Source organism: Lipophrys pholis (assembly GCF_963383615.2).
Source record: "Lipophrys pholis genome assembly, chromosome: 20".
NCBI classification, from domain to species: Eukaryota; Metazoa; Chordata; class Actinopteri; order Blenniiformes; family Blenniidae; genus Lipophrys; species Lipophrys pholis.
The window spans coordinates 4,635,746-4,651,816 of record NC_137648.1 but is presented as its reverse complement, the minus strand read 5'-3'; the positions used below and the strand labels follow the sequence as shown (position 1 = coordinate 4,651,816).

The window sequence follows — 16,071 nt, the reverse complement described above, 5'->3', positions numbered from 1 at the left end:
GGACCCCGACGTTACCTGAGGGCGTGCAGCTGCGGCTGAGTGACAGTCACGTTCTGACACGTGCTCATCAAACAGAGACACAGACTCACTAACGGTACGACATTTTAAAACTTCACTATAAATGCGGTTAAACGTCGTTCTCCAGGACAGCTACGGATTCCTGACGAGTTTTTAGTCATCTGCTTTTCTCAGCAGCAGGGGGCGCTACAGGAAGTCGGTCACTAGTTAACGGGGAAGCCAGTTAATCCGTAACACTGGACGTTCAACTGGGACTTTATCGCTCTATACTTTAGTGTCCATATCTTTGTTTTAAAAAAACAACAACAGTGGAATGGATTTTCCAGAACATCTGCATATTTGTTACTTGCACTTTATGTAATTTGTTATTATTATTATTATTATTATTATTATTATTATTATTATTATTATTATTATTATTATCGGAGAATCTAGAGTACAAAGTATAAACAATGAATATCAAACATACATTAGGTTTCTTTTTTCCTTATTTTTGCCCTTGTCCTGTTCGGCAGCTTGGGCCAACAATATGATGTGATTGAGAGCCTTCGGAGTCAGAACAGTTTTTGGTCTTGCAACAGGGAGAGACCTGGAGTCTCCTCCTGTTGCCTTCTCCGTCAGAAGTTGGCATGGCTGCCGCACACGACCGGGGGGGAACGCACAAAGAGAGAGAGAAGAGAAAAGAGAGAAAAAGGTTGAGGGGGGAGGGGGGAGGGGGATAACATACAATATCCTTGTTGTGCTACATATATTATTTGCAGTTATCACACTGATCCAAATACTTTCCAACTGTTTTTGGATTAAACCAGCCTGAGCAGCTCTATCTAGACAGTAAAATGATTTCTTAGATTAACCAGCCTGAGCAGCTCTATCTAGACAGTAACGTGAAGCAGGAACATGAATTAACAAAGAGGCGACAACAAAAGAGGAACATGATTTTTAAAGTTTGAGCAAATGATGACAGAGAACAAGCAACTTCAGAAGCACCTTTCGTGAGGAGTGGAAGTGTGTGTGTGTGTGTGTGTGTGTGTGTGTGTGTGTGTGTGTGTGTGTGTGTGTGTGTGTGTGTGTGTGTGTGTGTGTGTGTGTGTGTGTGTGTGTGTGTGTGTGTGTGTGTGGTTTGTCCACTGGGTGGGACCGGAACTGCTGTGGGGGGACCCGTGGCGACACCCCGGGGTCCGAGGCCATCGGGCCCGGATACCGCCACCCCGGCAGACGGAAGCCCCCCAGGCCCGGGGAGACCCCAGCGAACCACCCCAGAGAGCCACGCCCCCGCCCAAAAAGCACCCGACGGAGAATGCAGAGAGGAATCCCACCCAGGCAAGAGGGGCCCACAAGAGAAGGATAAAGGGCACAGGGCCCCAGGCCCCGACCCAAGCCGCCAAGCCGAGAAAAGGCCGGAGCAGGGCCCCCGGGCCGAGAGCCCCCCCAACCCCGGCTGCTAGTGGTTCGATAAAGATTGCAAAGAGAGATGGTGAGAGTGGACACCCCTGTCGGGTGCCTCTCTCAAGATTGAACCTTGAGGACATTTGGTCATTGGTTTTAACACAGGCACTGGGTGAGGTATACAGTATTTTTATCCAGGAGAGGTAATTTTCTCTAAATCCAAATTTCCGTAGTGTAGCAAGTAGAAATTTCCAATTTACCCTATCAAAGGCTTTTTCTGCATCTAAGGAGGTGATAATGGCTTTTTGTTTATTGTGGTGGCAGTGGTCTACAAGATTAATTAATCTACGTGTATTGTTAGTGGAGTGTCGTCCTTTAATAAACCCAGTTTGATCTGGGTGTATGATGTGGGGTGTGATTTTTTCCAGTCTGCTTGCTAATGTTTTACTCATTATTTTAAGATCTACATTGATTAGTGATATCGGCCGATAGCTAGATGGTAGTGTGGGATCTTTATCCGGTTTTAGAAGAAGACTGATATTTGCACAGTTCATATGTTGGGGGAGAGTTGAAGATTCTTTAATTTCCTCAATTATTCTGAAAAAAATAGGTGAGAGTAAAGACCATAATTCTTTGTAAAATTCAGTGGGGTATCCATCAGGTCCTGGAGCTTTACCATCAGGCATGTGCTGGAGAGCTTCCTGCAGTTCTTCAACTGAGATGGAAGCTTCTCGTCCTTGGATCTGTTCTTCTTTTAATTTTGGTAGGTCAACTGTGCTCAGAAAGCTCTCTATTTCAGATTGTGAAGGATCAATTTGTGAAGAGTAAAGTTTTTTGTAGAATTCTCTGAAGGTATTGTTTATTTCTTGTGGGTTAAAGATGATTTTACCATTTTGAGTTTGGACTGAGGGGATCGTACATTTTTCTTTATTTCGTTTTAACTGATTGGCTAAAAGTTTGCTGGATTTATTACCATGTTCAAAGTTCTCCCAGCGTAGTCTCTGCAGTTGAAATTGTGTTTTATGTTCAATTATTTTGTTTAACTCTATTTTCAATTTTCTTAGTTCCAGTAATAGGCTGTCGTCTTTGCAGGCAGCATGAGCTGTCTCCATGGATTTGATTTTATCTTCCAGTTCTTTCTCCTTTATTTTTTCCCTTTTGGTCTTGTATGAGGAATAAGAAATGATTTTACCTCTCATGACAACTTTAGCCGTCTCCCAGAGGACGCAGGGAGAGACACCAGGCAGGTCATTTGTTTCTAAAAAGATTGACCATTGTTTTTTAAAGAATGTGCGGAAGTCTGGATCCTTAAGCAGTGACGTGTTAAATCTCCACTGTCTAATAGGAGGGGTGATTGTTCTATTAGTAACTGTCATAGTGACAGGTGCATGGTCACTGATAGTAATGGGGTGAATCTGTGTGTCCAGGATGTCTTTAATCACTGATTTACTCACCAGAAAGTAATCTAAGCGCAAATAGGATTGGTGCACTGCTGAGTAGAAGGTGTACTCTTTAAGGGTGGGATGAGAGGTGCGCCAGGCGTCGCAAAGACCATAGTCACTCATGTACTGCTGGACTATGTCTGTAGATTCCCAGTGTCGGGTGTTTGTTGCTTTACTAACTATGTCTACTTGTGGATTGAGGGTGATGTTGAGGTCTCCTCCCACTATCAGTGTTTTATCAGAGTGTGTTGAGATGGTGGTGAAGAAATTATGATAGAAGGAGGGGTCATCAACATTTGGGCCATAGATGTTTGCGATACACATCTCTATGTTCTGCAGAGAGATGTGAAGAATTATAAATCTTCCCTCTGGATCTGTGATTGTGTCTTTACAAGAGAATTGTATTTTATTGTTGATTAATATAGCTACGCCTCTCTGCTTGGAGTTAAAACAAGCTGAGTATGTGTGAGGGAATTGTGGTGATATCAATTTGTGATGTCCTGTTGCAGGTGTGTGTGTCTCTTGTAACAAGACAATGTCTGCCTGTAGTTTGTTTAAGTATTCAAAAACTTTTTGTCTTTTTATTTGCGTGCCCATTCCTCGTACATTCCAGTTGACAAACCTGAGCGTGTTCCTTGCTACACTCATCTTCTAGGTGGGTTCTCTAATGCTGTATGTGTGTGTGTCCGCGTGCGTGCGTGCGTGTACGGGTGTGTTTGTATGTGTGTGTCCGCATGTGTGTGTGTGTGTGTGTGTGCATGCGTGTATATGTGTCCGCATGTGTGCGCGACTATGTGCATGCGTTTGTGTGCATGCGTGCATCTTTGTATGTGTCTGTCCGCATGTGTGTGTGTGTGAGTGCGTGTGGATGCATATATCTGTGCGTGTGTACTTAGGATCCCTAAGTCTGACTGGCTATTCAAACATAGGAGTGTGTGTCTGTCAGTATATGAGTGTGTGATATCGTGACAGTTGGATTGTGATGTTGAGGTTTTAATGTGGTGAAAACAGTGGAAATGTATTGTTATCAAAACAAGGGAGGGGGTGTGGAAATAGAAAAGAAAAGTGAGAAACCAAAAACAGAAAAAGAACCAATTCAAACCCATTTAGCGGTGACGTAACGAGTGCTTTTTTTCTTTTTCTTTTTTTTTTTAATAATATCGCAGTGCCTTTTTTTTTTTTTTTTTTTTTTTTTATATCCCAGTGCTGACAGTGCAAGTCCATAATAATTATTACTACAGCAATATAGCAAACATCATGTACATTAATGATGTAATATTAATTAGCTTCGCTTTAATATACGTTGTTCATGATGTTCACTGAAGTTACTGTTAAACACTTACCTGGACCTGAGTAAACCTGTGAAGTGTGTGTGTTAGAGTGGTTATACTCAGCTTGTGAGGACCATCAGTACAGCCAGGGAGTGACGGCGGGGTCTCGGGACAGCTGGCCGTTGACATAGAGCCTGTCCACGGTGATGACGGCTCGGGATCCCTCAGCGATTAACTTCTTTCTTACCGGAAAAAGCAGGCGGCGGCGGTCCAGGATCTCCTTCGGGAACTGGTCGTTGACGCTGTAGTCCGTCCCTCGTAGTTCCCTGCCGCGACTCTTCACCAGCTCTTTTTGTTTCAAATGGTCAAACTTGGCGACGATGGGCCGCGGGCGCTGGTTGTCCTGTCGTCTTGCTCCCAGGCGGTGGACGCGGGCGAAGGGCATCTTGCTCACGGTGTCGGCTGGCAGCTTCAGGCTCACCTGCATGAAGTCCCGCAGCGACGTCTCGGCGTCCTCTTCCGCCCGCTCAGGCAGTCCCGGGAAGACGAGGTTGTCCCGCATGCTCCGACTCTGGAGATCGAGGATGGACTCCTTCATCTTCTTGTTGTCCTGCGTCAGCCTGGTCAGTCCTTTATTAAGTGACTTCACCTCGCCCCGAAGTCCCTGGTTCTCAGTGGTCAGTTCCACCACCTGCCGCTGGCTGAATTCCAGCGAGTCCCGGAGAGCCTGAAACTCGCGGTGGAGCACCTCGACCAGGGCGAGCCGGGCATCGAAGCCGGACAGCTTGGTGTTAATGCTGTCCAGGATGTCCTCGAACTGCTTGGACGGCGAGGAACTCATGGGTGGAGAACTCTCCGGACGGCTTCTTTTAGATGACGCAGCTTGAGGTGTCTTCGGCATGACGAGACGGTCGTAGCACTCGTCCAAGTAAGCTTGAAGATCTTCGATGGTTTCTTCTTCCAGCGTTGTGGGTGATCTTAATTTTTTCCTTTTGTTATTTTGTTTTGTTTTGTTTTTTCCTTCCGTCTGACGGAAAAGTTTGTACTACAAGCAGGGTGCCGCCATGTTGGATTGCACTCGATGACGTCACACTCGAATTACTCACTGCGCATGTCGGAACTCTCAATCTCCTAAAATTTTTAATGTTTGTTGTTTATCTGGGGATTTATTGAAAGGACTGCATTTTACCAACAGTATTTATTTATCTGGAAAAAAGATCCACGTATTATAAGTAGTAGAACTATCAAATAAAATATGTATTTTCATTAAACGGTTGGTCTGCAATGATTTGCATTTGTCATGAACTCACATTTATTTATATTCAAAACTATTCCATTAACATACTTGTTTGAACCCGTTCCTGAAAATATTTCAATCATCTCAGTCGTTTTACTTTTTATTGGATTGGTGTTAAAACTGCCAAATGCAAGATGTTGTTGAAAACGGTCTGAAATTTCCTCAGATGCAGACAAAAGACTCCTTCATGCTCGCTGAACTTTTTAGAAACTTCTTCTAGGGAGCAACATTTTCACCAACGTCACATTTGTCACCATGGAAACCAGTGGATTACAAGGTTATTGATCCACCACACCGCTGCTTCCATCATCGGTCATGATTGCTTGAATTCCTTCATGTTTCAGTGTTTAGGTTAAATAATGTTCTGTTGGTTGCTGTTCTTTTCTGTTACTGGAACCTCACCGGAAGAGTGAGTGGGCCTGTGATTGGCTGAGAGTGGAGTGTGTGTGTGTGTGTGTGTGTGTGTGTGTGTGTGTGTGTGTGTGTGTGTCTCAAGGATATACCTTACCAATAAGTTCTCAACAACACTTGAGTCACACAAACATTCAGTTTTGGGTCTTTAAGTTCATTTTATTGACACACTTGAAATGAAAAAGCGTCAATATATGAAAAACAGTTAAAAATTACAGATTGTTAATTCTAACATCCATGCTTAAAGAAGCCATGTTTCCCATTTCCACATAAGACTGAGAATGCAGCGCAGTATTGCCGAGTACAATGGCGCCAGCTGGTTGGCTGGCCAGGACGCCACTGTACTCTGCAATACTGCGCTGCATTCATAGGCTCATGTGGAAATGGAAAACATGGCTTCTTTAAAGATGGATGTTAAAATTAACATCCATACTTAAAGAAACCATGTTTCCCATTTCCACATAAGCCTATGAAAGCAGCGCAGTATTGCTGAGTACAATGGCGCCAGCTGGTTGGCTGGCCAGGACGCCACTGTACTCTGCAATACTGCGCTGCATTCATAGGCTCATGTGGAAATGGGAAACCTGGATATGGACATGGATCGAGGGTCATATACTGGACTCGAAAACTAAAGTCTCAAAGTATAAGAAATGGGGGGATTTGTTTTTTTTTCCCATGAGCTCCATCTCTGTCCATATTTCCACTTTGACGCTCTTCCACCTCTTTCTGTGTGTATTACTTTTTCTGTCTCTCCCTCTTTTTCTCCTCCTTTCGGGCTTTCTTCTCCACTTTCTTGATCTTGGCCTTTTCTTTGTCGGTCATGGAGGCGACCCTGCCCAATGTGTTGATCCTCCCCAGAAGTAGCTGGATGTCCAAGTTTGCCTTGTGCCTGTCCTCCATCCATTTGCCCACATGTGCGATCCAGGCCTCCTCCGACCGTCGGGACTTTGTGAGAAGCTCCTCTGCGGTCTCCTTTGCAATGGTCTCGCTCTCCAGCTGCTCTTTCAGAGCGCTGCATTCTAGCACTGGAAAAGGTAAATAGTAAATGGTCAATGGACTTCACTTATATAGCGCCTTACATGGTTCATCACATTCACCCACACACATTTTCATACACTAATGGAGGCTGCAGCCATGCGAGGCACCATCTCTCCAATGGGAGCAGTTTAGTCGTAGTTGAAAGTCATATTTGAGTAAAAAGTACAGATACTTTGCTGGACATGTACTTGGGGGAAAAAGTGAAAGTCTCACCAAGGACTTTGTTTTCATCAGCAGCCTGGGTCTCGAGTTGTTTGACCTCAGCCTCCCTGGTCTGCAGAGCCTGTTTTAGGGTGGCGATCTCTGAACCCAGCAGGCTGAGACTCTGCTTGTTCTGTTTTTGCATGGCAGCTTTCTCATGGGATGCCTCCTCCAACACGTTCTCCAGGTCGGCCTTAGAAGTCTGCAGGTGAGTCATGAGGGTTGTTGCCTCTACACAGACTTCCTGGAGTTCAATCTTGAGACCTGCAGTCTCTGCCTCCTTTAGGCCCAGAGCGTTGGTGAGGTCCCTCACATTGACACGGAGGAGGCTGTTGTTGGCCTCATAGTCGGCAACTCGCTCCTCGAACTCTTCACAACGTTTTCTCCAGACCTGCTGCAGCTCACGGATTTCGTTGGTCGTCTCCCGCGACTTGCTGTCAGCGTCTGCTTGTTGTTCCTGGAGACGTTTTTCAAGCGCCTGGACCTCTACCTCCTTGGCCCTCAGCCGCTGGTCCTTCTGTCGGAGCTCTGAGTTCAGTTGTTCTGTCTGGAGCTCCAGAGCTCTGACCTGGCTCATTAAATCCTCCCTCTCATTCACCAGCATCTTGTTTTTCTCACCCATACTGGTGTGGGGCAGATGGACCTCTGACATTTTCACAGCTTGCCCTTCACCAATGTCAGGACAAGGATTGTGAGTCTTTCGCCGTCTCCTCACTCTGGTGCGCTTGCGCCGAGTTGGTTCGTTTGTGCTCTCCATATCTTGTCCAAGGTAATTGAAAGGGTTTGTTTATAAGTAACTCCTGTTCAGACCGTGAGACAATCTGGAGCGCTATAAACAGATGGAGCTCGTTCAAGCAGTTTTATATGCAGACTCTGCTTTGTGACATCGTTGACTATGATGACTGGTTCCTGATATATTAACATCAAAGGAGTGAACAGTGATTATGTAAATAGTGAGCCTAACAGTTGATGTTGCCGTGGTAACGGCTACAGCTGGATTTTTTTTAATTGATTTATCCATTTTATTTAAGAATATCATTTAGTTGTGTATATGTACATGTAACATGTGTAACAATTATTAGTGTATTGTTTGTGGAACTACAGAAAGGCATTTTGTTTTTCTTCTGTAGTTTTCACATGTTTGATGATCGGTGTTTGATTATTGAGAGAAAAAAATAAATCGACACAACACCCCTTTTGAAATTCTCTGTATCTTCAAATAACTCCACCCGAGGGGTGAAGAGTAAAGTGTGACCGGGGGTTCGGACCATGCGAGTCTCGAGCACTACTGTCATGCATGTGCGCTTGTGTGAATGACAATAACGGAGAAAGAGGCTATGTGGAGATGCGTGAACAGAGCCAAACCTTTTTTATTTTTTTTATTTAATCTTGACAGCCGCCAGGATAGTATGGGAAACAACACTTTACAATCAAAAACGGCACCAACTGCCAACAGCAACGCCAATTCAATCCAGAGACAGAAAGATAGAAAAAAACTAGCACTCACCCATCACTTGTAGATGAAATCCGTCCTGCGATCCTTTTTGATGACTCGCTCTATGAGGCTGCTAAAACCACTGCTATTCCATGTTCCGGAGATGAACTGAAGAGTCGACATGGCCGGCAGAACAGCTTGTTGTGCTCCCAGCTAGCTGTCAGACAGTCCTACTGTTGGTAGTTTCCCGCTGTAAAATGCTGCACAAAGCAGGCCAACTATCGTATCATCCGATTTTGCTGTTAAATTAGCCGCCATCACGTCCAGAATAGCGGATAATGACTGCGTCATCACGCACCTGCTCATGGGCCAATCAGTCAAGCTCATTTCAATGACACGCCAAGAACAGCACGAGAAACTCCGCTTGCCCTCGGGCGTTCCGTCAATAACACATCAAAATGTGATTGGCTGATGATACTGTCACTCAACATTTTAAGCCAATAGCAACGTCCAGGTTCCGTCAGAGGTTCGTAATGCAGTTACTGTTGTGATGCGTTTAGAGCAGTGGTCCCCAACCCCCGGGCCGCGGACCGGTACCGGTCCGTGGATCAATTGGTACCGGGCCGCACAAGAAATAAATAAGTACTTCCGTTTTACGTATCATCTGCGTCTAAACGATCTTTTATTTTGAAAAATGACCGGATTCTCTCAGTTACGTCTCAGTCACTTGAGCGCCAAAGTTTAACTTTACTTTGAACGGCCGGTTCACACCGATGTCCAGCGGAAATGTTCAATTTTCATTTCTTCTGCTACCGTTACTGCTTTTAGTCGAATGGTGACCGTCGAAACGCTTCTCCCACTCGTTCTTTGTGCGATGATCCACTGCTCGAGATTTGGCGTTATGGTGAGTTAAAATTTTCTTTCACTCTATGTTCGTTTTTGTGGTGTATCTGTATCAGATTTGGAAACGTTAACATAGCGACCAGAGCCAGCGAGTGTTCGGCTGACGGTTCAAACTGGCAACCCCCCCGGGGCCGCGGTAAAATGATCAAGCGTTGACCGGTCCGTGGTGATAAAAAGGTTGGGGACCACTGGTTTAGAGGGTATAGGAGATTTGATCTCCACAAAATATAACCATTCGTTGTATGGATAAAGTTGCATACTGAACAAGCAGCCTAATTTAGGGGGGAGGACCCACCCCCAGCGCCGCAGCGGGCACCCCCGCCGGAAAGGGGGAGGCCCCGCACCCCCAGGGCCCGGACGACCCGCCCCCAACCCCCCCCCCCCCCCATTTAATTATTGGAGACCATGTGGACTCAAATTGTGTCAAATGATTTTTCCTACAAGCAGACATTCTCTCCAATGTGATGTGGTCTAGAAGTAAGTTTTTAAATAACTTTATATTCAGATTACTTTTGGATTTCCAGTTCATGAGGATCGCCTTTTTTGCGACGCTTAGGGAAACCAGGAGCATGCAGGACTCATGTTTTCCTCTTTTAATTTCTGTGAGATCTCCTAACAAGCAAAGTGAAGGTGAGACTGGAATAGGGTGGCCCAGGCATAACGATAGATCTTCACAAATCTTTTGCCAGAAGGTTTGGACTGGCGTACACAGCCAAAGTGCGTGTAAATAGGTATCGGGGAGATCACCTGTGCAGTTTGAACATATGTTAGTGGGAGTGAGCCCCATCTTGAACATCCTTTGTCCTGTGTAATGAACTCTGTGAAGGAGCTTGTATTGTATGAGCTGTATATTGGGGTTTTTGCTCATTTTGAATGTATTTGTACAGATTTCTGACCAAAACGTTGGGTCTCTGTTGATGTGGAGATCTTCTTCCCATTTGAAGGTGGGAAGGGATATTGAGATATTTGAACCTGACAGGATTGAGATACTTTTAGAAAGAGGTTTAGGTGCTGAGATCTTCAGGAGATTTGTCACTGTCTGAGGTAAGTTCAGGTTAATCTGTTCTAGTTTGAACTTAGTTTGTATTATTGACTTAAACTGAAGATATTCCAGATAGTTGTTTTGACTGATGCCATATGTTTCTATTAGCTCATTAAATGGAATAAAAGAGTTATTGGAGATAAGTTGTTCTAAGTGTCTTATTCCTTTATTTTGCCATCTTGGGAAGTTTATTGGTTTCTTTCTTTGCAGGATGTCGGGATTGTTCCAGATGGGTGTGAGTTTGCAGGGAATGAGTGAAGATCCATTTATTTTAAGAAATTCCCACCAAGCTGTCAGCGACGTGTTTATATTGATGCTTTTAAAGCAACTGTGCTTTTTGATGACAGGGCTGAAGAAGGGAACATACATTAGGTTTAAATATAAAAGTATTTCATAGGATCCGATATATATCAAGTTTTCAAGTATATTATTTATTATTATACAATACATCAATTATAGTCTTAATTTTACGTCGAAATAACTTTCAACTATTGTCTCCATTGTATTCACATTTCTTTGAAATGCGCCTGTAAAGATTATTTTCAGCCTCACGGTCTTGTCTTGCTACTTCTAACCACTAGATGTCACTAAATACTTGTGCAAATAAAAGGGGTTCAGTATTTAACCCTAAAAATGTTTGGAAAGAGATTCTTAAAACACATTCTGATCTTCAGATCGTGTTTCGTACGTACTTTTCGTTCATTTATTTGTTTTAGTTTGCAAACAAAACACATTTAAAGGAAGATTTCCTCAAACAACTTTGAATCAGTGAACCTCTCACATAGTTTAAAACTTTCCATTTGAGGAAGATTATATTGTTTCAAGTAAAGATGATATTAGTCATATAATGAGGACAAATTTAGAATTTTAAATATGTTTTGATTTTCAATTTAAGTGTATCAAGTCTTTTTTCTACAATGTGTTTGTGTTTTTTTGGAGCTTAATATCATCTCCACAATTATATTATGATGTATTTGTGACCATTTTGATTTCCAAATGTTCACATCACATCTTGGTTTGGTCCTGTTCAGAATAGCTGCTAAACAATTTAATAGATTAACACCCTCAGCAAGTCCTTCATTTATTTTTGTTTGAATTATTTTGAATCATTTAATTTTGTGTTTATTTTTCAGGCTCAATCCAACCACGGCAGCGGAGGTGAGTAGCAAAGTATTTCTACTTTCATTACTGTACTTAAGCTTTATCAGGCATTTGTACTTTTCTTGAGTGTTTTTTTCTTTACATACTTCAAACAAACTGAAGTTGCAGGAGGCCGTGAATTTAAGAGCGATCAAGTTAAATCAGACTGAAACAAGCGGCTACATAAATGCACACATTCACCAGGTTGCTTTCCAATACAGTGGGTGGAATAACTAGAATAACTAGTTATCCACTAGAATAACCTGCTGGAAACGACAGTGTTTTCTTTTTCCCGTGAATTTGTTTTTATGTTTTTGTAATTGTATTTTCTTTTATTTTTACTTTCTACTTTCTTTTCTGTTTGTGCCTCCTGGCCAGAACTCTCTCAAATGAGTTTTTATCTTAAGTGATGAAAACATTTACACCCACCCACCCATCCATCCATCCCTCCCTCCCTCCCTCCATCCATCCATAATAAGAAATTGACAAATATTCCAGAAAACAGGCAAAATCACATTTCAAAATAAAATTTATTTCCGACTAATACTTCAAACGTTGCACAAATTGGCTCTAATAAAACTTTAAAATAAAATAAATACATTACTCAAAATATCACCTCAGAAAATTTACCAGTATAAACGCACATGTAGTGAAACGTTGCACTCTTTGGTGATGTGTAAACATTGATAAATACACCTGACAATAAATATATATTCTCATCTGGTATCAACACGGGTCAATAAGATGCTTCTAATAAATAACTTACTTCTAAATGTATTTAAAAAAAAACCCTAAATATTCAAGTTGAAAATCTTTTAAATATATCTAAGTAAACTTGTCGCTGCTCTGATCTGGTGGGGAAGACGTTGCCTCATTCGCTCGGGCTTTCTGAGAAACTCTCGCCAGTCTCAGAGGTGGAGGAGGAGAGAAGAGGGGTGGAGGATGATGAGGGGGAGGAGGAGAGAAGAGGGGTGGAGGATGATGAGGGGGAGGAGGAGAGAAGAGGGGAGGAGGAGAATGTGGACGATGAGGAAGGGGAGGCGACGGTGGAGGATGAAGAGGGGGAGGATGTGAAGGTGGAGGAGGATGAAGAGGAGGACGAGGGGTAGGTGGTGGATGTAATGACGGAGAGGAGGGAGGAGGGAGACGCTGTGGTGGTGCGACCCTTGGCCTTCCTGTGGGTAAAAACATTAAGACAATAAGTCCGGGGGAGACTCTCAGGCACTGAAGCACAGAGGGAATCGAGCATCGCGGTAAATGCAGAGTGACATTGAACGTACCTGAACTCCATAATCTTTCTGAGAACCCACGGAGCTTTCAGGTACTTGCAGAGGAGCTCGGTCTCAGTCTGAAAGCTGCAGAAAACACAAATAGAACATTTATATTAAACATGAACTGCTGTGATGTGGAGACAAAATAAAAAGCGTTTGTTTTAATTATGGCCTGTGGTTTGAAAAAAACAAAAAAGATGGACAAAGACACAGGATTTTCTGGACTTATCAGCCAAAAGTTTGGAGAATGAAAGAACTCAAACTTGATTATGCACACGAATGGAAGTTACTCTGTGTTGATTGAACTTTGGGAAAATAAACCTCATAATTGTACTTTTATAGATGGTCTTTGAGACACACCGGTTTGAGGTCAGGGAGTTCAACCAGTTGTTTTTTTTTTATTTTAATTTACAAATTTCTTCCTGTTAATTCAAATTAATGAGGAAACTGTGGCAAAAAAACAAACAAAACATTTGTAGATGCTGCTGATGTAAATAATGACAAATCTTTTGCTTGAAGCTTCTTATATACTTTTTAACACAATGTGTTTTGCTCCTCAGTTTTGGAAAATCATTTGTTTGACCTCTTTAGTAAAGAAAACAAATTACACACAACAGTTTTAACCTTTTTTTTAACAGGGTTGAATGCAAATAGAATGTAAAAAAAAAAAAGGATTAAATGTTTATTTTTGCCGTGTTTTGATGCTCTCTGGAGGGTTTAAGTGTTTGTACTTACATGACGGCATTGACACAGGGAGCGTTCGCTTTCTGGATCCAATACTTCACGATCGGCTCGGTTATCTCGTTTCTGTCGACGGCTGTGCAGCAAGGCGCCGCTTTCTCCACTGAACACGAACAGAAACAGAAATGATTTAATTTCAAACTGATTGGATGACGCGTCCTTCGGCAGCTTCACCTCTTCTACATGAATTTAAGTCTCACCTGACGATCCGGATGCAGCCACAACCACCAGGACGATGGCGACCAGCGCAGTCTTCAGGAGGCCTCCACAGTTTTCCATTTTGAACACCGGTGATTAATTTGAGACTCGACTGGACGTGAGGAGTTTAATCTCTGCTGGTGTGTCTCGCCCTGGCTTGTCTGGAGAGCAAGTGAACTGTCAGAACTGCCAGAGGCTTCGGCTACTTAAGTTCTGAAAAAGCAGAAGCGACGCCTCCGGTTAGTCAACCTCCTCAGAACGGTTTCTCCTCCTCTCTCTCGTGACGACACGTTAACGAAGGAAACGCTGAGTCAGGGGGAATTCTGCAAAGTGACCGAAGAGTTAACCAACAGGAAACACTTTCATCATCGCCGTTATCGCCACTTCGATTGGAAAGTTGGGTCACGATATTCTTCCTACAGTATCCGTATGAGTGGGCGACGGGACTCCCTTCGAGGTCGGAGGTCGTGCTCATGTCACAGCTGAGACGGTTCCCCCTTCACATTCTCACCGGGTTCACGGGGTGCTTTATAACGTCAAACTCCAAAGACTTTGATTTACACCAAGAGACTCAGTGAAATCATTTCATACTACTTGGCACCCCCCCCCCCCCCCCCCCCCCCGCCTTTTTAAAAAAAAATTATTTTGTGTGTGTGTGTGTGTGTGTGTGTGTGTGTGTGTGTGTGGCCTGGCAGTGGGTGGCGGGTGAGTTTGTGGCTAGGTTGTTGACATTCAGATGTGACTATGTTTTCTTCAAGTTTCTTTTTCTCACACTGTAATATTTCACACTTATCTGTCCATAATGTTCTATAAATAAAGTTTAAAGAAAAACATGAGTAGAAGATGAGCAGGAGCATCAAATGTGTGTGAGAATAAGTAAAATGTCTTACGGTAAGACTTGTACCACATCCAAGTATTATTGAGATCAGAAAACCTGAAAAATCAAAGTTCTGTCTTTTCAAAATAAATAAATCCCAGTGACCATTAAAGTGCGATAGTACTCGTGGAAATATGATCAATATTTCAAGAAAACACGATGACGCAATGCCTCTGAATCACCAGAAAACCTGGAAGTTCACGCTTCTGCCTTTTGATGAACTTTGATATAAATACATGAAATGTTTTAAATTCTTTGAAAAATCTGTAGCTTGATCACAGCTCATGAGTCAAAGAATGAAGGCAGCAACTGGTTGACCTGATAGTGGAAACCTGTTACTTACATATACTGCACAAAAACACGAGCATTTCAAAGTATCCAGCACTTCTAAAAATGTAATATAAGAAACCATTAGAGTTTTCTTTTCTTTTTTAAATTTTTTAGCATGTTGCTTTAAAACTCCTTGCCTCGGGTCATTGATCAGAATCGACCAGGTTTAGTAATATAGCAGCAACATCACACAGAGCTCTACAGTCATCTGATAACAGACATTCAAAATTAGAAAGGTTCAGGAATGAATCGGATGAAAAGAACCTGATGTTGAGAGAAGAAGTTATTCATTTTCTCTTTCATTTAGAAAATATCGAGGCTCCAACGTTACTCTGAACTGATTTAGCTGTAATTTTCAGGCAACAGGCCCAGAGGTTTGTAGTCAGGAGAGCCAGTGTGTCAGTCCTGATGTGAAGCGACACTTTTAGATGAACCATTTCAATGATTTATTTTTTTCAATGAATACGTCTGGTTGTATGGGTCTTGATATTTATTTATTTAGTTTTTTATTTAGTGCTCCCGCCATCACAGGGACGTTATGAGTCCAGTTGGCGGCTTTTCAGCATGGAGTTTGCATGTTCCTGGATGGATGGATGGATGGATGGATGGATGGAGCCTTGAATGCATCTTCTGAAGCCCATCAGCTTTATATCTTTAGAGAAATATGAAGTTTCCTTTAACTCTCTCATAATTTATTTCAGGGGCCACATACATTCTAATGTCATGTTGAGTGGGCTGGACTGATTAAAATATGCCATAACAAAAACCTTTAAAATTTAAATGTTAAAATTATCTTTATTTGTGGCTCGAAATATACGTGATGAAAATGTCGATATTCTCGCAAAACCAAACAATTACCACTGAAAATGACGACAATCTCAACATAAATCCATTTTCAAATAATCCTTCTGGTGCAAAATACAATAAAATGTAAAAACAAAAAAATAAAACTTCTCTTATAGCTGTTATATTATGCATGCTTTTATTTATTTTTTTCAATCTCACCCTGACAGCATGACTTTAAGACTTTTTCTCGTTTTCTAGCGACGAGGTAGCACCTCCCAATATCT

At 42.6% G+C, this 16,071-nt stretch overlaps 1 protein-coding gene across 1 annotated transcript; it reads right to left on the bottom strand.

Annotated features, from left to right (window-relative positions):
* Positions 1–12,096: 12,096 nt before the first annotated feature.
* On the bottom strand, positions 12,097–14,299 carry LOC308125398 (uncharacterized protein). Its single transcript, XM_080489094.1, has 4 exons — positions 13,797–14,299; positions 13,591–13,699; positions 12,865–12,939; positions 12,097–12,759 (listed from the first exon to the last, which is right to left on the bottom strand). The coding sequence occupies exons 1-4, from the start codon at positions 13,873–13,875 to the stop codon at positions 12,456–12,458; spliced, it is 567 nt and encodes a 188-aa protein (XP_080345220.1). The 5' UTR covers positions 13,876–14,299; the 3' UTR covers positions 12,097–12,455.
* Positions 14,300–16,071: the final 1,772 nt, after the last annotated feature.

Coding starts and splice junctions, on each gene's coding strand:
- LOC308125398 (XM_080489094.1), bottom strand. CDS start 13,875: ATGGAAAACTGTGGAGGCCTCCTGAAGACTGCGCTGGTCGCCATCGTC. Junction 13,700..13,796: donor GGCTGCATCCGGATCGTCAG/GTGAGACTTAAA, acceptor GTTCGTGTTCAG/TGGAGAAAGCGGCGCCTTGC. Junction 12,940..13,590: donor CCCTGTGTCAATGCCGTCAT/GTAAGTACAAAC, acceptor TGTTTTCTGCAG/CTTTCAGACTGAGACCGAGC.